Raw genomic sequence first — 22,501 nt, 5'->3', positions numbered from 1 at the left:
TCATTTTAATTATTTTTTTTATTTTTTTTATTTCAGAAGCCTTAACAAACTAAAACTTAAATATCTATCTGGTAAATTATACACCATCTTGTAGCTGAAGGAATCCTAATTAACGTCTTGTGTTATGTTGTATGGCGTACAGTACATAGGTATGTTATGGATATTTTATTATATTTTGATGAGAAGTCATGTCTCTATGATGAGGTGAAATATATAAAAATTCAGAACAATACTGTCACTGCTGCTAACAATAGAAGAATAAAAAAAGTATATATATATATACTTCATTTGGGGGTAAAAAAAATATACATCAACTAAAAAACTATTTTTATTTTTCATTTAAGCAAATGCAACAAGGCAAAACGGCATTAATTTAATCAGCTGATCATTTTTTCATTTTGTATTCAGCAGTCTTCACTTTGACCAGAGTCATTGAACATCCATAGATGAAAGAGATAATGAAGAGTATGATGAAGGCACAGGCCATGTTCCAGGTTTCCTCAGACTGATCCATTATTGCAGGTTCAGCCTTGTTCTCATCATAGTATATCGTCTTTTCTATAAATTCTGTAAGAAGAAATGATTTTTTTTTAGTCATTTTGTCATTGTACTGTAACCTGAAGAGATTCTAAAGAAGTAAAGTTTGTCATATAGGTACGTGTGGAATTAAACCCCGAAGATGCTAGCATTCTTTAACAGGACTGTATTTTAGATTTTTAGAAAAAAATTCACCTGTTTTGGAAAGGAAGCGAGAGATAATGCCAGTGATGTGCTCAACCTGGCAAGTGTATTTGTCTCCAGGTACCCATTCGAAGGCCTGGATATAGAGGTGGCTTCGAATGTTAAATTTCCCATCAGGCCCTTTGTCAGAGCTGCTGGTATCGTTCTCTTGTTTTACAGTAACATTATTTCGGAACCATGTGATGTTAATGGCAGATGGGCTGTAACCATTCACCAGACACACCAGCTCATCTTGACCCTGTAGCAGCTTCACAGAGGGAGCATGTTGCATTACAGATGCTGGATGATGGAGCCAGAGGGAGGTGAGAAAAACAAGGATAGATTTCAGTGAAAAAACAGTCAGCTATTGCATATAGTATAAAAGATTTAAGTATTTAATGGTACATTATGATAATCGGATATACAGGGTAATTCAGATCAGTTTTTGGATTCAAAGTATATATAAATATTCTCTGATTTATTAAAGTACTGTAGAATTCTGATGTGTTTTGTGATATGTAATATACCAAGAATTTATATGTGTAGTGTTAATTAAGGGATTAATTAATTTGCTCATCAGTAAATTCACCATCATTTGTAGTTCAGATAAACAGGGATATAAATTATATATAAACTAAACAAGTTTAAAGTTTACAGGATTGACATGTTACTGACCGTATATGTTGTTTATTGTGCCTTTGATCGGCGTTTCAGATGACTCGTGGTTAACCACACAAGAAAAATCGCCATTTTCCATTTTTGACGCTAGTAATGTCAGTCTGCTGTGCATGGAATAAGCAGCCCTTTCAGATTGCATGCTGACTGGACTGTTGCTGAAGCGGGATGCATCAAGCCGGATGCCATTCAGCTCCCAGTGCACAGAGATATCAGCTGGGTGAAATCCCTCGACAAAGCAGATAAGACTTGTATTGTGAACTCCAGACAGTTCGTCGTCACTAGGACTGAGAATTCGGATGGTGGGTGATTTGGGGTCTAAAAAACAAATATAAGGTTGGACTTAAGTAGTAGCTTTATCATAGTTACAACAATGAATTCTCAATTTTTATTGCCCAAAAATTCAGGTTGCTGGTTTACAGTAATGCACTAGTTACAGCTGATCCATAGGGACTTGTGTGGTGGATACGTCCCAAAATCCAATATTAAATAAATTGGTATTAATAAAATATTTATAAAATTGCTTAATGTGGTCAAGTCTTTTGTAGGGAAACATATTTTACATTTATGAAAGGAGTCTCCAGCCCTGGAATTTAGGTATTGCTTGTAAAGCTGTTGTTTTAAATAAAATGGATATTACGGTCAATCTTTAATAGTTAATTGTTGATAAATGATTGTAGTATAGGACAGTAATCAAATTTAGGAGTATTGCATCAGTTTGTTTATTGTTTTTGTGAAAGGGCATATTTCCATGTCTTTTAATTTCTTTGATTGTGTTTATGGAAAAAGACCAGTAAAAATGCTTTGGTAGGCCAATGCAGTTGTGTGACATGGAATAAATATATTAAATAACGTGAGTAGCTGTAAATGTGTTAAAAAATAACATTAAATTAAAAAAAAACATAATGGGCTTTTCTCTCTTTTTGCAACAAATAAATAAATAACTATTCTTAAAGGTTGTGGTTTTGGTCAGGACTTGCCTCTGGTTTTGGAGATACTGTGTTTCCTTGGCTCTTTGGAGCAGAGGTGTTTGACCTCACAGACAACCTTTGCGTAGCTGTTCCATTGTGTAATCGCAACCTTTAGAACACTGGAGAGACTCTCAGTTCCATTTCCGTAGACTGAGGTGGGTGTTTTTGTCACATCCTTAGAGGTACTGATATCTCCTAATTTCCAACTTATGGTGAAGGTATCAAGCTTGTGGCCCAATAGCAGACAGGTGACAGAAACCTTACTCTTTCTCATATCTTTGATGGAGGGAGCCAGAAGGTAAACCTGTGGCATCTGAACGAATTCTGGATTCACTGGAGATAAAAGTCATTAGTGTAGTTATGTACAGAATTTTGTATAAAGATCATAAACCTTTATGAAATGTAGGCTGTAATTAGAATACCTGAACAAATACTGATGCTCTTCTCTTTGAGCTCATGCTGATCACTGAATTGGCATGTAAAGGTTTCCCCTTTATACCAGTCTTGCTGTGGAACCATTACTTCGCTGATCACTTTAACACGTCCATCTGCTTCCATTGTTGTCTTACTATGAGCAATATTCAGAGTTTTATTCCAAGTGATAGTTGGGTTAAATCCGGTTCCAGAGCAAAGAAGATTTTGTGTCTGGGATCCTTTTGTATCCACACTGGTAACCACTGAAAGGTCCACTGAAGGGTCACCTGGAGAGAAGCTCAAAGATTTAGGACTAAAATGTAAAGATTGTGTTTCAGGCAACACGGATTAAAATCACCTGACTTTGTGTTGAACTGCTTATCTTGACATTTTCATCTTGAAATAGTGTTTTAAAATGTTCTCATGTTTCATACTTCTAAAAATGTATGATTTTACATTGCAGTTTATGTCACAGTGGCAAAATGGTGCAATCATGATTACTATCTAGTAAAAAGGAATACAGAAGTTTTTTACTTTCATGTTACTTATGAAACAATATGAAGCCTGTGAGACAAAAAAGGATGCATTTATTAATCTGAGCAAAATGCATTTTAAAGAATTATACAACTGGTTTTACTTACAAAATATAACCAATGGAATGTTGCTTTAAAATGCATCTTGAAAGATACAAGCAAAAATAATAACTGCCCAAATAGAGTTAAAAATAAATTAACAAATAAATAATAATAATAAAAAAAAATCCATCTATGTGTGAAATTGAGGCCAATTAGGAGAGTAATAATCTAAGGTTGACGAAACTTGAGAGCCAGAATTAAAACACCATATTGATTGTGCTGGGAGTTTTTTTTTTTTTTACCGGTGTCCCTGTGACCTGTAAATATTGCCAAATAATTGATTGGGATTGAAATATTCCTCACCAAAAATGTTTCCTATAGAATTGGATTTCCACAAACTGGATTGGCTTTGAATCTGACATGTGAATCTGTTTTCTTTTTTTTGGTTTGTTATGGGAACAGTGACACGTCTAGTCAGAGAGTCCAGGCCTTCAGGCAGATTCACATATTGATCTTCAGAGAACTTGGTGCCGTTGGCCTGGAAGGTGACCAGGAGCTCACCAGACGGCAGATCTGTTGCGGTACACTCCAACACTTCAGTGTGTCCCTTCTGTATGTCTTCAAGATTCCTCCTGATGACCACTGTAGGAGTTTTCTTAGGGTCTAAGAAACATAAGGTCTCAAAAGTTACAATTTTGTAGTGTTGATCTTTTCAGAAAAATTCTAGTTGTGAGGACATGCTTCAGAATTAGCTTTCAAGTGGTATTGGAAATGTTGTAAATTCAATCTCAGCATGTGATACACAGTCCTTTATGTGACATTTATTTTTTATCGATCAATAACTGAGCTTATCACATAAAGAGCTTTTCTCTTCTTTTGCAACAAACAAACAAATAAATAAATAACTATTCTTAAAGGTTGTGGTTTTGGTCAGGACTTGCCTCTTTTGGAGATACTGTGTTTCCTTGGCTCTTTGGAGCAGAGGTGTTTGACCTCACAGACAACCTTTGCGTAGCTGTTCCATTGTGTAATCGCAACCTTTAGAACACTGGAGAGACTCTCAGTTCCATTTCCGTAGACTGAGGTGGGTGTTTTTGTCACATCCTTAGAGGTACTGATATCTCCTAATTTCCAACTTATGGTGAAGGTATCAAGCTTGTGGCCCAATAGCAGACAGGTGACAGAAACCTTACTCTCTCTCATATCTTTGATGGAGGGAGCCAGAAGGTAAACCTGTGGCATCTGAACGAATTCTGGATTCACTGGAGATAAAAGTCATTAGTGTAGTTATGTACAGAATTTTGTATAAAGATCATAAACCTTTATGAATTGTAGGCTGTAATTAGAATACCTGAACAAATACTGATGCTCTTCCCTTTGACCTTATGCTGATCACTGAATTGGCATGTAAAAGTTTCCCCTTTATACCAGTCTTGCTGTGGAACCATTACTTCGCTGATCACTTTAACACGTCCATCTGCTTCCATTGTTGTCTTACTATGAGCAATATTCAGAGTTTTATTCCAAGTGATAGTTGGGTTAAATCCGGTTCCAGAGCAAAGAAGATTTTGTGTCTGGGATCCTTTTGTATCCACACTGGTAACCACTGAAAGGTCCACTGAAGGGTCACCTGGAGAGAAGCTCAAAGATTTAGGACTAAAATGTAAAGATTGTGTTTCAGGCAACACGGATTAAAATCACCTGATTTTGTGTTGATCTGCTTATCTTGACATTTTCATCTTGAAATAGTGTTTTAAAATGTTCTCATGTTTCATACTTCTAAAAATTTATGATTTTACATTGCAGTTTATGTCACAGTGGCAAAATGGTGCAATCATGATTACTATCTAGTAAAAAGGAATACAGAAGTTTTTTACTTTCATGTTACTTATGAAACAATATGAAGCCTGTGAGACAAAAAGGATGCATTTATTAATCTGAGCAAAATGCATTTTAAAGAATTATACAACTGGTTTTACTTACAAAATATAACCAATGGAATGTTGCTTTAAAATGCATCTTGAAAGATACAAGCAAAAATAATAACTGCCCAAATAGAGTTAAAAATAAATTAACAAATAAATAATAATAATAAAAAAAAAATCCATCTATGTGTGAAATTGAGGCCAATTAGGAGAGTAATAATCTAAGGTTGACGAAACTTGAGAGCCAGAATTAAAACACCATATTGATTGTGCTGGGAGTTTTTTTTTTTTTTTACCGGTGTCCCTGTGACCTGTAAATATTGCCAAATAATTGATTGGGATTGAAATATTCCTCACCAAAAATGTTTCCTATAGAATTGGATTTCCACAAACTGGATTGGCTTTGAATCTGACATGTGAATCTGTTTTCTTTTTTTTGGTTTGTTATGGGAACAGTGACACGTCTAGTCAGAGAGTCCAGGCCTTCAGGCAGATTCACATATTGATCTTCAGAGAACTTGGTGCCGTTGGCCTGGAAGGTGACCAGGAGCTCACCAGACGGCAGATCTGTTGCGGTACACTCCAACACTTCAGTGTGTCCCTTCTGTATGTCTTCAAGATTCCTCCTGATGACCACTGTAGGAGTTTTCTTAGGGTCTAAGAAGCATAAGGTCTCAAAAGTTACAATTTTGTAGTGTTGATCTTTTCAGAAAAATTCTAGTTGTGAGGACATGGTTCAGAATTAACTTTCAAGTGGTATTGGAAATGTTGTAAATTCAATCTCAGCATGTGATACACAGTCCTTTATGTGACATTTATTTTTTATCGATCAATAACTGAGCTTATCACATAAAGAGCTTTTCTCTTCTTTTGCAACAAACAAACAAATAAATAAATAACTATTCTTAAAGGTTGTGGTTTTGGTCAGGACTTGCCTCTTTTGGAGATACTGTGTTTCCTTGGCTCTTTGGAGCAGAGGTGTTTGACCTCACAGACAACCTTTGCGTAGCTGTTCCATTGTGTAATCGCAACCTTTAGAACACTGGAGAGACTCTCAGTTCCATTTCCGTAGACTGTAATGGGTGTTTTTGTCACATCCTTAGAGTTACTGATATCTCCTAATTTCCAACTTATGGTGAAGGTATCAAGCTTGTGGCCCAATAGCAGACAGGTGACAGAAACCTTACTCTCTCTCATATCTTTGATGGAGGGAGCCAGAAGGTAAACCTGTGGCATCTGAACGAATTCTGGATTCACTGGAGATAAAAGTCATTAGTGTAGTTATGTACAGAATTTTGTATAAAGATCATAAACCTTTATGAATTGTAGGCTGTAATTAGAATACCTGAACAAATACTGATGCTCTTCTCTTTGAGCTCATGCTGATCACTGAATTGGCATGTAAAAGTTTCCCCTTTATACCAGTCTTGCTGTGGAACCATTACTTCGCTGATCACTTTAACACGTCCATCTGCTTCCATTGTTGTCTTACTATGAGCAATATTCAGAGTTTTATTCCAAGTGATAGTTGGGTTAAATCCGGTTCCAGAGCAAAGAAGATTTTGTGTCTGGGATTTTTTTGTATCCACACTGGTAACCACTGAAAGGTCCACTGAAGGGTCACCTGGAGAGAAGCTCAAAGGTTTAGGACTAAAATGTAAAGATTGTGTTTGAGGCAACACGGATTAAAATCACCTGACTTTGTGTTGAACTGCTTATCTTGACATTTTCATCTTGAAATAGTGTTTTAAAATGTTCTCATGTTTCATACTTCTAAAAATTTATGATTTTACATTGCAGTTTACGTCACAGTGGCAAAATGGTGCAATCATGATTACTATCTAGTAAAAAGGAATACAGAAGTTTTTTACTTTCATGTTACTTATGAAACAATATGAAGCCTGTGAGACAAAAAAGGATGCATTTATTAATCTGAGCAAAATGCATTTTAAAGAATTATACAACTGGTTTTACTTACAAAATATAACCAATGGAATGTTGCTTTAAAATGCATCTTGAAAGATACAAGCAAAAATAATAACTGCCCAAATAGAGTTAAAAATAAATTAACAAATAAATAATAATAAAAAAAAAAAATCCATCTATGTGTGAAATTGAGGCCAATTAGGAGAGTAATAATCTAAGGTTGACGAAACTTGAGAGCCAGAATTAAAACACCATATTGATTGTGCTGGGAGTTTTTTTTTTTTTTTTACCGGTGTCCCTGTGACCTGTAAATATTGCCAAATAATTGATTGGGATTGAAATATTCCTCACCAAAAATGTTTCCTATAGAATTGGATTTCCACAAACTGGATTGGCTTTGAATCTGACATGTGAATCTGTTTTCTTTTTTTTGGTTTGTTATGGGAACAGTGACATGTCTAGTCAGAGAGTCCAGGTCTTCAGGCAGATTCACATATTGATCTTCAGAGAACTTGGTGCCGTTGGCCTGGAAGGTGACCAGGAGCTCACCAGACGGCAGATCTGTTGCGGTACACTCCAACACTTCAGTGTGTCCCTTCTGTATGTCTTCAAGATTCCTCCTGATTACCACTGTAGGAGTTTTCTTAGGGTCTAAGAAGCATAAGGTCTCAAAAGTTACAATTTTGTAGTGTTGATCTTTTCAGAAAAATTCTAGTTGTGAGGACATGGTTCAGAATTAGCTTTCAAGTGGTATTGGAAATGTTGTAAATTCAATCTCAGCATGTGATACACAGTCCTTTATGTGACATTTATTTTTTATTGATCAATAACTGAGCTTATCACATAAAGAGCTTTTCTCTTCTTTTGCAACAAACAAACAAATAAATAAATAACTATTCTTAAAGGTTGTGGTTTTGGTCAGGACTTGCCTCTGGTTTTGGAGATACTTTGTTTCCTTGGCTCTTTGGGGCAGAGGTGTTTGACCTCACAGACAACCTTTGCGTAGCTGTTCCATTGTGTAATCGCAACCTTTAGAACACTGGAGAGACTCTCAGTTCCATTTCCGTAGACTGTAATGGGTGTTTTTGTCACATCCTTAGAGGTACTGATATCTCCTAATTTCCAACTTATGGTGAAGGTATCAAGCTTGTGGCCCAATAGCAGACAGGTGACAGAAACCTTACTCTCTCTCATATCTTTGATGGAGGGAGCCAGAAGGTAAACCTGTGGCATCTGAACGAATTCTGGATTCACTGGAGATAAAAGTCATTAGTGTAGTTATGTACAAAATTTTGTATAAAGATCATAAACCTTTATGAAATGTAGGCTGTAATTAGAATACCTGAACAAATACTGATGCTCTTCCCTTTGACCTTATGCTGATCACTGAATTGGCATGTAAAAGTTTCCCCTTTATACCAGTCTTGCTGTGGAACCATTACTTCGCTGATCACTTTAACACGTCCATCTGCTTCCATTGTTGTCTTACTATGAGCAATATTCAGAGTTTTATTCCAAGTGATAGTTGGGTTAAATCCGGTTCCAGAGCAAAGAAGATTTTGTGTCTGGGATCCTTTTGTATCCACACTGGTAACCACTGAAAGGTCCACTGAAGGGTCACCTGGAGAGAAGCTCAAAGATTTAGGACTAAAATGTAAAGATTGTGTTTCAGGCAACACGGATTAAAATCACCTGATTTTGTGTTGATCTGCTTATCTTGACATTTTCATCTTGAAATAGTGTTTTAAAATGTTCTCATGTTTCATACTTCTAAAAATGTATGATTTTACATTGCAGTTTATGTCACAGTGGCAAAATGGTGCAATCATGATTACTATCTAGTAAAAAGGAATACAGAAGTTTTTTACTTTCATGTTACTTATGAAACAATATGAAGCCTGTGAGACAAAAAAGGATGCATTTATTAATCTGAGCAAAATGCATTTTAAAGAATTATACAACTGGTTTTACTTACAAAATATAACCAATGGAATGTTGCTTTAAAATGCATCTTGAAAGATACAAGCAAAAATAATAACTGCCCAAATAGAGTTAAAAATAAATTAACAAATAAATAATAATAATAAAAAAAATCCATCTATGTGTGAAATTGAAGCCAATTAGGAGAGTAATAATCTAAGGTTGACGAAACTTGAGAGCCAGAATTAAAACACCATATTGACTGTGCTGGGAGTTTTTTTTTTTTTACCGGTGTCCCTGTGACCTGTAAATATTGCCAAATAATTGATTGGGATTGAAATATTCCTCACCAAAAATGTTTCCTATAGAATTGGATTTCCACAAACTGGATTGGCTTTGAATCTGACATGTGAATCTGTTTTCTTTTTTTTGGTTTGTTATGGGAACAGTGACACGTCTAGTCAGAGAGTCCAGGCCTTCAGGCAGATTCACATATTGATCTTCAGAGAACTTGGTGCCGTTGGCCTGGAAGGTGACCAGGAGCTCACCAGACGGCAGATCTGTTGCGGTACACTCCAACACTTCAGTGTGTCCCTTCTGTATGTCTTCAAGATTCCTCCTGATGACCACTGTAGGAGTTTTCTTAGGGTCTAAGAAACATAAGGTCTCAAAAGTTACAATTTTGTAGTGTTGATCTTTTCAGAAAAATTCTAGTTGTGAGCAAATGGTTCAGAATTAACTTTCAAGTAGAATTGGAAATGTTGCAAATTCAATCTCAGCATTCAATCTCATACACAATCCTTTTTGTGACATTTATTTTTTATTTATTAATTCCTGTCATGTGACTTTGTTCTGATTCTAGTCCTTTCTTTCCTGTCATTGGATGGTTGATTTATTGTGCTTTTATCTGTTTGTATGTATGAAGCCCATACTATGAATAATCATATGTGTCATATTCCACTACAGCCAAATTTAAAATCCATAATAACTGGGTCAATTGGGAGCCCCGTGGTATCGTCATAGATTTCATTACGATTGTTGATATACAACTTACCTGAAAAACTGATCTGTTTTTCTGTATGAATAAAACATGAATGTGACGCTCTGCACGTTATTGTCTTTGCGGTTTTCCACTCTTCTGTACTGATAGTCAGGTTGCTAATTGTCCTTTCTCGCTGTTTATCAGTACTGATTGTCTCTGTTATTTCCTTATCATTTACAAACCATAACACTTTGGGGATCAACTCAGTTTCAACAGAACAGGAGGCTGTAACAGGTTGTCCTGTCAATATTGATACGAGGTGAGGTTTCTCCAGACGGATCTGTGGTGTCGATGTTGACTTAGCTACAATAAATAAGACATTGTTTTCTTACAGTACAGCTACATGTCATGGATAATTTTTTATTTTTCACTGTTTAGCTGATGAACTTACCTTTGCACTTGTTCCAGGATTCACTGTATTTCTTGGTTTTCTGCATAGCCGTACATGTGAATTCTGTGCCTTCGTTCGATTTATTTGCATTAATGCTGATCATGCTCAGTGCATAAAAGACTTTTTTCCCTTCTCTGGAACTCTCGAATATCTTCAGGGTTGATTTATCTTGTAACAGTGTATTACCTTCTTTCCACTCAACTTTGATAGGTTTAGGTGAAAAACCTTCCAACCAACAAAACAGTTCAACACTGTCATCTGTTGTCCTGCTGCTGATGGTGATGATGGGCTCAATCTGAATTTCCTCTATAAACAGTGAGATAACAACAACTGAATTGCATGTACATATTTACTGCTCAGTAGAACATCCTTAAAGTTTCAGCTTCTTTCTGATCCTCTTTGTGTGTATTGAGATATTAGCACAACACTTTGGTAAGGAACATGTAACAACTAATATGATGGATGGTGTTTATCCCATTTGTTTGATATTGTTAATTTTTTGCATGAATAATTTTTAAAAAGAATTTTAGAGCTGAAACAAAGCACAACCCAATCTTATGTTTGTTTGTGTGGGTTTGTGTGTGTGTGTGTGTGTGTGTGTGTGTGTGTGTGTGTGTGTGTGTGTGTGTGTGTGTGTGTGTGTGTGTGTGTGTGTGTGTGTGTGTGTGTGTGTGTGTCAGGGTGGTGTATTGTATTTTTTTAACAGTTTGTGGTAGCATTTCGTGTCATGGCTAGAGGAAAGAGTGCAGGACAAGCTTCAGCGAGCAACAGCAATCAGCGGCAAGAAGCAGACCAAAGTTTAAACGGTTAAACCTTCTGAAAGGAGAAGTGAAAATCATCTGTGTCTCTGAGATGGAGTGAAACACACCTGCAGAGGAAGAAGCACTTCATTTGCAACCATTATTAGAACATTAACATGTAGAGTTTTTGCTTGTTATGTAAAACGTTTTTTTTCTTCTTTTTTTTAATATTCTTTGTTTGCAGAGTAAAATGAGAAAGCCTTTGTAATAATACAATAAAAACAAAAATAATAGATAATAAAAAAAGGATAAAATAGATTCAGTACATTTCAACACCACAAAATTAGAGAAACACCATTATCATTGAAAATATTGAAAAAATTTAAACCCATTAAAATCAACACTATATTTCAAATCCATCAGTAATCCATCCAAATAAAGATGTAGAGACTATTAATTGCATATTTTTGTAAGACATTTATTTGAGTTTTGAGTAAACGCATGAAAAAAGACCAACATCTAAATGTCTGAAAGTATTTACAGATATAAAATATGTGGAAAGTTGCTTAAAAAAGCAGAAAGTATAATAAAGAAATGGTATAATAAAGAAAAAAATAGATGACCAAACTCATTTCCATTTGTAGTTTCTGTACTCATTTCACCTGAAATAAAAATTTTAAACCGATTAGATCACAAAACCTAGGCATTCATCATGTAATATAACAATATATTCTTTTTTTGGGTGAATACAAATATATTGGGGGCCGTTTATTGAATTTCCAAATCAAGTTTTCCTGCCATTAATTAAATAAAACCCACATTTTCAAGGAGCAGGAAACTTGTCGATCATATTTTAAAGAAGCTTCAGACATTTGAAATATCAGACATTTAAAATTAAATATCAAAACAACAATTTATTCGAGTCATCAATAAATTAAATTTGTCAATTAAATTTGACTAGGAAGCTTTTTTTGACTATAAAGTATAAAGCCTTTAAAAAAGTTTCATTATTTTTCCAATTTCCTAACCACTCTTTTCTATAAAAAATGTATATGAAGAGATGAAGTCAAATCACATTTGAAAATCATAACTAAAAGTTTAAAACTACTTCCTGAAGACGTTTATTCATCTTATAGCACAGCAATTTGTAAACGATTCAATATTTTAATTTCTTTATCAGCTTGTCCTCCTATTTAATCGTTTAACCCTTGTATAATGTTCGGTTCTGTGGTACCCATATTCATAAACATCAATAGTTTGAAAAACTTTGCTTCCTAGTACATTTGTTGATTTTTTTTCCATTCATAACTTGATTAAATTTGATTTTCTTTCTTTTTTTTATTACATTTTATTAAAAAACAACAAAAAACGAAAAAATGTGATGTAATAAAGGTTTAGGGCAAATATTAACCATATATACCCAAATTTTTTTTTTAAAAAATATCGCACTCTCTATTGTGAAAAATATATGTATGTATACCTAAATAATTGTGTAAGAAGAAAAGAAAAAACGCTTTTACCTACTTTCCCAGCTCATCTCACCTACTCTGCACACACGAGTCAGGCTCAGTTAATGTTCAACTCCATTAAGTAGGGGATTTTATTCACTTTAAATAAAGCGATTCTCTTTAATGTAGTTGATGCAGATTCATTCATAATTTAGTTGCGGCAAAAATGTTGATGTAATTTTCCATGAATCTGCTATATTAGCGAATAAAATATTACTTCTCTAGTTAACGTTAGCTTGTTTACAAGAGCTTGTTCCATAGTGCACTGTAACTAACACGCCAAAGCCGTTTCCCATGCATTGTTTTATTTGGGACGACTTGGCATAATGTTAACTTAACATTAACGGCCACAATTTGCATATTGTTTAGCTGTGCATTTATTAAATGAGCACTGTGCTACGTCCGAACTGACCTCACTGTGTTTTTTTTTTGTATAATCAATTTCTATTCTGTTCTTAAGTGTCTTAATTAATTTTAAATAAAATTTTAAACCTTTTTTAATTCCTTGTTTTTATTGTTGTGATTATTTTTTATGATAGTTTTCTTTCTTTATGTAAAGCACTTTGAATTACCATTGTGTATGAAATGTGCTACAGTATAAATAAACTTGCCTTGCAGTGTCATAGACTAGATAAAATGACGGAGAAAAGGAAAATTTGAACCGGAAAAAACTTTGAAAATAACCATAATGACGCATCTCCATGCTACAATAATAATGATAAAAGCAAAGTTTTTCACTGTGGGGACATGTCTTTATAAGTACAATTTGACTGTATTAATTGTGTCCCCCTTCAAAAATTGCTCGTGAGAAATTTTATATTTATCCCCCCCCCCACTGTTAAATGAAATTTACGCCCATGCATATATGCTGTTTATATTGCTTGTAATTTTGATGAAGTAAACATCTGTATAGTATTTTAACATAAAATTTCTGATTGTGTTGAATTAAAAACTCAACAATGCAGCGGGTCAAACAGACCCACCAACACCGGCTGAGTAACAAAAATACGAACATCATACAAGGGTTAAAGGTACATTAAAGCATCGAGTTGGAAATATTTAGTTAAAATAAGAGTTAAAATATCTCATATTAAAGTACAGCTAGAACGAAGGTCAGATCTGCTGTTAGAAAATAGAAAACGAATCGAAACCTTTTAACCAACCGGATTTCAGAAATATTTCACAAAGAGCATTTTATGTAATTTAACATTGTACACAGGGTTTTAAAACACAAACCAAGACATCAATATCTACAATCAGATAATCAAAGTAAACTAATAAAAATATCCGCATACTACTTATTTATTTGATCCCAGTGTATTTGAATTCACCCTGTTTATGTTTATTGATCAGATCTCACCTTGATAACAGTCACTCCGATGCTGTAGAAGAGGGTGAAGAGGAAGAGAAATACAAACGTTATGGCAGTGTTTGCCATGTTACCTTCGTCCCCTTCCTTCCCATGGTGGACGTAATCGATCACCATCAGGCAATCTATCATAACACACACACATCTATATAAGCACGTTTGTATTTGAAAAAAAAAAAGTAAAGCAAAAACAAGTTGCTTACACAATAAAAATAAACCATGTATACTACAACTTTCCCCACTATATATAGATATAATATAAAGAATTAAATATTCACCCTACATGCTAAATATGAACCATATGCATTTCCATTGCCAGTTTCCTGCATCATATTTCACATTACATAAGCTTTGGCTTTCATTAAATGGATATTTTAACAATGAGTATTTTTTATTTATTAGTGATTTCAAACAATACTCTACTCTACAAGGCGATTTGACAGTAATTCTGGCTATAAGAAGCTCATTCGGATAGGAATTAATTTAAACTGTGGTTTTTCGCAGTAAAAGAACTAACAAAAATGTTTATACATGTTGATAGGTTAATGTTTTCTGTAAAGAGACAATTATTTAATGGAGTCTTTAGCACTAGTGTTAGCTTTCTTTCAGTCAGAGGTAAAGGAGTAATTTGAGATTTTTTTTTTCTTTGCAGTTTCTTGCTAATCACAATTACTTGTTATTTTTTAAAACTCTGCTTCACTTCTGGCTGCATCACATCATCATGACATTGATTATATCTTTATTCTATCTATATCTGATCATAAAATTCTGAAGTGTATAATAGCTTATGTTTTTTTTTTTTTTTTTTTTTTTTGAAAAACATTGGACATACTGTATAGTCTTAGTAACGTGTCTCCTGTTTGGATAAAAACACTAAGAGGTTCCTTATCAAAAGGTATCATTATAATATGCCAATAATTGGACATACTGTATAGTCTTAGTAACGTGTCTCCTGTTTGGATAAAAAAACTAAGAGGTTCCTTATCAAAAGGTATCATTATAATATGCCAATAATTGGACATACTGTATAGTCTTGTCTCCTGTTTGGATAAAAACACTAAGAGGTTCCTTATCAAAAGGTATCATTATAATATGCCAATAATTGGACATACTGTATAGTCTTAGTAACGTCTCCTGTTTGGATAAAAACACTAAGAGGTTCCTTATCAAAAGGTATCATTATAATATGCCAATATGTCATATGGCATTTGTATTATAAAATGTTCTGCATGTAGTATGCAAGTTAAACATGAAACCGGTGATCCCCAACATGATAAGTAAAAGTGTTTAAAAAGTTCTTCACGTTAAAAGAGGGGCTGAATATCTTGGCTTGCTGCAGATTTCAAGGCTTGCTGCTAGAATTTTATTTACGGCCTAATTGAGGATGTATGTATTATTTTAACGGTCACTAACACAGAGCAACAAAAAAGCTTGACAAAAATAGTACAAGAATGCAAACACACAAACACATATTGTGGGGGAAAGCTTTGGCCCATTATCTATTACATTTAAGCGATTTGTCTTTCTTAAATTTAAGGAAAAGCTACTTTTTAGAGAAGGTTTTTTTGCAAATTTTTTAATCTGTATACTTGAGTATTGCAGTTTTAGGGATAATATAATGAAATATGTTCCTTAAGGAACATTAAAGTGGCTGTAACTAAAAGGTACAGCTAAGGATATCGCAATATAGTATAGTGAAGTATAAACTTAGTGTAAAATAATATAATATTTCTGTACTGCACAGGGTACATGCTGAAGGATTTTTTTTTATTGTCATTGTTTCAGTGTAATATTGCATGAGACAAATTCCAAAAAACAAGGACACACAAGCATCAGACAGACTTCAAGACAATGACATTGCATTAATTAAAAAAAAAGAAAAAGACATAGAAGACGGGGCAAAATGTTAAAATAAAACAAGCATTAATAGCAGACAAGACAATATCTGTTACTTTTTGCAGCAGTTTGAGGGAACATTCATATTAAGATGCACTATGTTGGGTGGGTTTGCATTGTTAGTGATGGATCTGGATATGAGGCGCACAGGATCCTCAATGGACTCATGGTAAACCCCACAGGTGAAAACAGAGCCACTATCCCAGTGTGTAGCATCGAAAATAAGCTGGCTGTAAACCGAAAAGAGGTTGTCATTCTCAATAACATTAGTGGTGTTCTGCACGAAGCTTGGATCTGATTTCTTTAGTTCATCGTTAACAAGCCAAGACACAGCCACCTCCTTAGGGTAGAAGTCTTTTACATAGCAAGTCAGGGTCACCAGGTCCTTTGAACCCTCTGGTGGAGGGAGCAAGTAAACTTTGGGGGTTTCCTTCTTGCCTATAAATGTGAAATCACAGTTAAGTTCAAAACATGCTCAGTTTCCTATACTTATGTTGTTTCCATATGTAGGCAAACACTGTTCACACATAAACTAAAAAAATATTTTCATACAAAATAAGATGCACATTATTTCATTATAGTTAGGTATCATTTCATAGCTTTATCACAAATAAAGCACAAGAACAGGTGTAAGTAGTAAAATCATTTCCTACCATTTTCTCTTTTGTACTGAACTTCTTTGAACAATAGGGGGAGATTTTTATGGTACACTTGGCAGGTGTATGTGGAGCCAGTGGTCCACTCAGTGTAATTGATTTTGGCGGTGGCTTTGACTGTGGATTGACTTGGTCCTTGGTCCTTTGCTGCAGCGATCTCAGTATCATCCTTTAACCATTTAATGTCCGTGAAGCCAGGACTTCCATGCCCTGTGCACACGAGTTCACCACTTCTGAGGACCAGCATGTCCCAGTTGGAAGGTGGAATAATGCTCACTTCTGGCTCTTCTACATCAACAGCCACTGTAAAGAAGGTGCAGAAATAAATTTATGTGATTGAATTCAAATGATTGAATAATAAAAACATATAGTAACAAAAAACAACTATATTTTCTATACCTTGTCTATAGTTTTAATGCAAACTACATCCAAATAACCATACAGAAAAAAACAACAACAGTTCAACAAAAAGATTGAGCAGATAGAGGGGGTTTTAATGACATGAAATGAAATTGACTGCTTCTGTGAGGTAGTTAGAAATTCAACAATTCATTTAGGTAAAAAAAAGACAGTAAATATAATACGTACCACAACTGGCCGCCTCTTTAGACTGAGTCCATTTGTTCTGCTTAAATTCACACTTAACTGGAGAAGATGAGCCGGTCCAGTCATTGCTGTTCATTTCCAAAACACTTACAGCTGTGTAAGAATTTTTCTCCTTGCTTAATATGGTGGATTTGACCTTGTCTTTGAGGTCCTTGGCATCACGAGTCCAAATAAATTGGTGTGTTTTAGGTGAAAACTCTGTAGCTATGCAGATGAAGGTAGCTGTTCCATTGTCTATTTCTGTTTGGGTTGGAGCTGTTAGAAGCAGATTTGCTGGGAGCTCGACCACTTCTGCAAAACAAACATACACAGATACGTATGCAGCGGCAATGGGCACAGCTGGTATTGCAGTTGTGGAATAGATTGTGTTGCCACAGTATGAAGGCCAGAAATGACCAACAACCTTAAATTCTAGTTACAGTCTGTAAAGTAAATAGTCTGTAAAAAATACTTTATGTAAACCTGTTGATGCCACAGCAAACTTTGGCGTATATTTTTGATGATATACTGTGGCAACAAGCATGCAAGAAGTCATAAGCCACAAGTGAACAATAGGGAACAGACTTTGTTGAGCATTGGCAGAGAAAGCGCAAACAGCTTTGGCATTTAAAGTGTTTGACGCTGGGAATGAAATATTCCAGTGCTGATTGTAATTCAGCAAAATAATGGATAGGAGTAATAAACTTTTAGTCAGACACTTTAAATAGCGAAAGCAGACTGTCTCAGTGTGATTAGACATACAATATCCTCTTTAACATTGCTTTGGAGGAATTGAAATTACTATTGTTGATATTTCTTTTGTTGTTGAGTCTAATTCCATGTCCTTTGCATCATTTTCTTAAAGAATAATGCTCACACTGAGACGGTATTTAGATTATACAAGATGCTACGGGAGATATGATCTACCATCTGAGCAACCATCTACGTGACCTTTGAGGCTATTGGGAGGGAAAAAAAAATGTTGGATCTGAATTTTTGTTTTCCTCAAGCGATTATCCATAATCTCTGAGGTGCCAACTGAAAAAAGAAACTTAACTCTATCATGGTTATATAATTGCTAATGGTTTCAGCTCTTCTATTTAAATGATGTAGTTTCACAGCAACTTCTTTGCTAGTTTAGTGTTTGATAAATCCCTGTTGAACAAACACTTTTAGATATAGTACAGAGAATAAAATGGTCAGAAATACAATGTTATATATGGTTATTACTGTTTGCTTGCTTGCTGGGAATAATATATAATGTGTGTCACTAATGTAAATACTTTTATATATTTTATTATGTACATTTCGCCTTTTAGAGAACAAGTTTACATATATATTATTGGACATTGAGGTCCTGTTGTTTTTTACAGTGTACAGTATGTATGGGACAGGTGTAAGTTACAAATTAAAGTAGCTTTGTTTATTGTTGACTTGGAAATGACATAAATGGGTGTGAATAATATGTCGTTATTTTGGATGTTTTTCTCCTACCTGGCTTCAACAAGTCTGCCTTTTTGGATCCTGCACTGTTTTTGACTTCGCACTCGTACTTCTTTCTCTGGTCCCATTCGGAAACCTGGACGCGCAAGTGGCTTACTGAGGTGAAACCACCATTTGCCTGTACCGCAGGGTATTGCACGAAGTCAGTCAACGACTTTCCAGTGTTATCCTTCCATGTAAAGGTCAGTCCGTCGGCAGAGGCCAAATCACGTGTAACACAGCCGAGAGTGACGTAACCGCGCTCGGAGCCGCACTGCCACAGTGGAAACAGGGACTTCGGGGGACCTTGCACTGCTGTAGATAGATAGATAGATAGATAGATAGATAGATAGATAGATAGATAGATAGATAGATAGATAGATAGATAGATAGATAGATAGATAGATAGATAGATAGATAAGATAAGATAAGATAAGATAAGATAAGATAAATCGATAACCAGAGAACAAACAAAGTCTGGATCTCTGCGTCTGTAGATTTTTGATAGACATGTAGACATAATTATTTTTTATATTTCATAATCAGAATTGTGGCAAGTGGAATTTATTTTCCTTTATAAACTCTTAAGACACACACACACACACACACACACACACACACACACACACACACACACACACACACACACACACACACACACACACACACATATATATATATATATATATTACTGTACTCTAATTTACTCACCGTTTGATTGGCCTATCAATTACATAATCGTTAAGACTTCATTAATACCAATTCTTGATAATTATGTTCATTAATAAGTAATAATCATCCAAACAAATATGTGCATACATACATACACACATACATACATACATACATACATACATACCTACATACGTACATACATGCATACATACATACATACATACATACATACATACATACATACATACATACATACATACATACATACATACATACATACATACATACATACATACATACATACATACATACATATGATGCAAAAAACAGTCATCATAAACTCGGTCTCACCTCTCGCTCAAACATCGTACTGAGTCTTTCAACTGTTGCATTTCAGACGATTGACGTTTTGAGAATTAAAATGTGTACGATCACTAAACCCGCCCCTTTCTTACGATTTATTTCGTTCTCGTTAAGATACGAATTGTTCTAAATTTGAAAACATAAGACAATTAAAACTAACGGAATCAACTAAACTGATAAAACTTTTTCATTTTTTAACATGTAAGAACACACATTACTGAGGGGTAGATCGAATATTTTTTAAACATAAAATGATTTGTTTTACATTGAAATTGGTCAATTAACTCATTTATTATTATTATTATTATTATTATTATTATTATTATTATTATTATTATTATTATTATTATTATTATTATCACTGAACCCGCCCATTTTAACCATTTAATTCGTTCTCTTTATCTACGAATGACACGAATTAATCTACAAAAACTCAGATAGTCCAATAAATGCAATTTATTGTCGCAAAGTAAATAATAATAATAATAATAATAATAATAATAATAATAATAATTATTATTATTATTATTATTATTATTATTATTATTATTATTATTATTATTATTATTATTATTATTATTATTATTATTATAGCCTACTATTAATATTATAAGTAGAATACGAACTCATTTAAACTCATTTGAATTTAATGGTGTTTTTGGTTCACAAAATAATCGAGATAGATGAATATATCCGCAAAACAATTGCTATTTTACTTAAACAAAATTCATTCTTGAAATGGGAACGATCACCAAACCAGACAATTTCTTACGATTTAATTCGTCTCTTAAGATACATTTTAAACGAATGTAGTTTAAACTAACTGAAAAATGTAAACGAATAAAACAAACAAACAAACAAACTAACAAACAAACAAAAAACAGTTGTAAAACCCCGATATTATAATAAATACAATTTATTGTGTAAACTAAATCTGTAATACTAATACTAATAATAATAATAATAATAATAATAATAATAATAATAATAATAATAATAATAATAATAATGACAAAGGACAAACGTTTGTAACATACCAACTTATCACTCATTATATATTAAATCTTACTGTGCATTTTAAAATCTGTTTTAAGGTACCAGAACCGACTATTTTAAATTAATTATAATAATTTGTAAATTATTGAAACATGTCAAATTACTTTTCAGGATTTTTTTAAGGATAATACCTTACTTATTTATACTTTACTTACTTAATAAAACGGTCTCTAAATCCAATATTATTACGTAAATACTTTTTAACGTCTGTATTTTTAGATGCACGTTTTAAAATATTAAATATAACTTTATGGGAATAGAAATAAAGTTGACAGTAAAAGCGTTTGAATTACTTACCGCTTGTTACGGTGACAAGTGTCCCTTTCCCCCAGTAATCAAAAGCCCAGTTACACAGTGATCCAGTTTCTAGCACGACTCTATACACTAAACTATACTACATATAACTACATTAATAATATTATAGAACTTATTGACGGTTTAATCGCACATCATTCATATGAAAAATGCATGTAATTAGAGAACTTCTTAAAATTCTAAACTTCTAAAATACACCGACAACTTTATTTTAAAAAATGATGTGATTATTTTATAGGGGAAAAAACAACGCGATGGAATTTTACAGAATTATTATTTGTAGAAATATCGACTTTAAAAACTGAAATTTTTTACCTTAAATTTTTCCCCAAATTTACAAGGGAACACAAAGCGTTCTATTCCTCTAAGCGTTTCTAAAAGAATTGTGATCACGACAAATGTTTAAATTCTGAGTGTAAAGTCAACATTTTTTTTCGATTTTCAAAATATTAAAAAAAAAATCCAGGTTCGTTTAACGACACGAATAAGATGTGTTTCTTACCAGATGTAACGGTGACCATCGTTCCTTTTCCCCAGTAGTCAAAAGCGTAGTCACAGTGACTCAAATTTATTCTGTCCCCATTCAAAAAGACCTGTCCGTCCATTCTATCCTGGTTTTACTAAGTCTTTAAAACTTTTTTTTAGTTTATACTTGAACAAGTAGTTTTAAAATGAAACGATTAAAACTATTAAAATATTTATTTTTTTCTATTTTAAATGAAGTGCGCAATTTTGAACCCCGTCTTCGGTAAACATTTTCTTAACGTTGCATTACTATAAATAAACCGCTATTAAATTGTTAGAATAAAAGCTGGAAATTTTACAGAGGCTTGGTTTTGATTTCTTACCTGATGTCACGGTGACCATTGTTCCTTTTCCCCAGTAATCAAAAGCTTCGTCACGGTGTTACGGCTTAACGCACTACTCATACATATATGTACCAGAACGGTTCGAGCACCATAATATAATTCTCTAAATCTTTGTAATTTTAAGGTCATATTAAATATGGGTAATAAATGTAATCCTACCTGAAGTCACGGTCACCGAAGTTCCTTTTCCCCAGTAGTCAAAGTAGTTGTCACAGTGAATAAATTGGCCAATTCTCTGTACAAAATCTCCTCAATGGGCTGTTCACTATTTCTACTCTAACTTTTTTGGACTACTTTTAGTATTGGACTACTAGATGTGTTCCTAATATTTTTGAAGTTCGGTATCTGTTTTTTAATTAAAAAAAGTTCCCATTCACAATGAATCAACAAAACCAGAGCACTTACCTGAGGTCACAGTCACTCGAGTT

General features: G+C 33.9%; 1 protein-coding gene across 2 annotated transcripts; it reads right to left on the bottom strand.

Annotated features, from left to right (window-relative positions):
- On the bottom strand, positions 1-22,210 carry ighd (immunoglobulin heavy constant delta). 2 transcript variants are annotated; one of them, XM_047800722.1, is made up of 19 exons: positions 22,053-22,210; positions 18,808-19,110; positions 10,560-10,865; positions 10,181-10,471; positions 9,477-9,776; positions 8,549-8,827; positions 8,136-8,459; positions 7,558-7,857; positions 6,626-6,904; positions 6,216-6,536; positions 5,638-5,937; positions 4,707-4,985; positions 4,297-4,617; positions 3,719-4,018; positions 2,789-3,067; positions 2,376-2,699; positions 1,396-1,713; positions 733-1,020; positions 1-567 (listed from the first exon to the last, which is right to left on the bottom strand). In XM_047800722.1, the coding sequence occupies exons 1-19, from the start codon at positions 22,069-22,071 to the stop codon at positions 386-388; spliced, it is 5,313 nt and encodes a 1,770-aa protein (XP_047656678.1). In that variant the 5' UTR covers positions 22,072-22,210; the 3' UTR covers positions 1-385. The 2 variants fall into 2 exon arrangements, with proteins under 2 accessions (XP_047656678.1, XP_026994013.2); XM_027138212.2 differs by lacking the exon at positions 22,053-22,210 and adding an exon at positions 21,707-21,990.
- Between the last annotated feature and the right edge of the window lie 291 nt (positions 22,211-22,501).

This window comes from Tachysurus fulvidraco, chromosome 15, assembly GCF_022655615.1.
Source record: "Tachysurus fulvidraco isolate hzauxx_2018 chromosome 15, HZAU_PFXX_2.0, whole genome shotgun sequence".
Classification (NCBI taxonomy): domain Eukaryota; kingdom Metazoa; phylum Chordata; class Actinopteri; order Siluriformes; family Bagridae; genus Tachysurus; species Tachysurus fulvidraco.
The sequence above is the reverse complement of the archived record's forward strand: the minus strand, read 5'-3'. Positions and strand labels throughout refer to the sequence as shown.

Bases quoted from the DNA above. Each gene is read 5' to 3' on its own strand.
- ighd (XM_027138212.2), bottom strand. From the start codon at position 21,809: ATGGACGGACAGGTCTTTTTGAATGGGGACAGAATAAATTTGAGTCAC. The intron at 4,986-5,637 runs GTGAGGAATATT...GCTTCTCTCCAG, and splicing joins TTCTATAGGAAACATTTTTG to GTGACCCTTCAGTGGACCTT. The intron at 568-732 runs GTGAATTTTTTT...TTCTTCTTACAG, and splicing joins TCGCTTCCTTTCCAAAACAG to AATTTATAGAAAAGACGATA.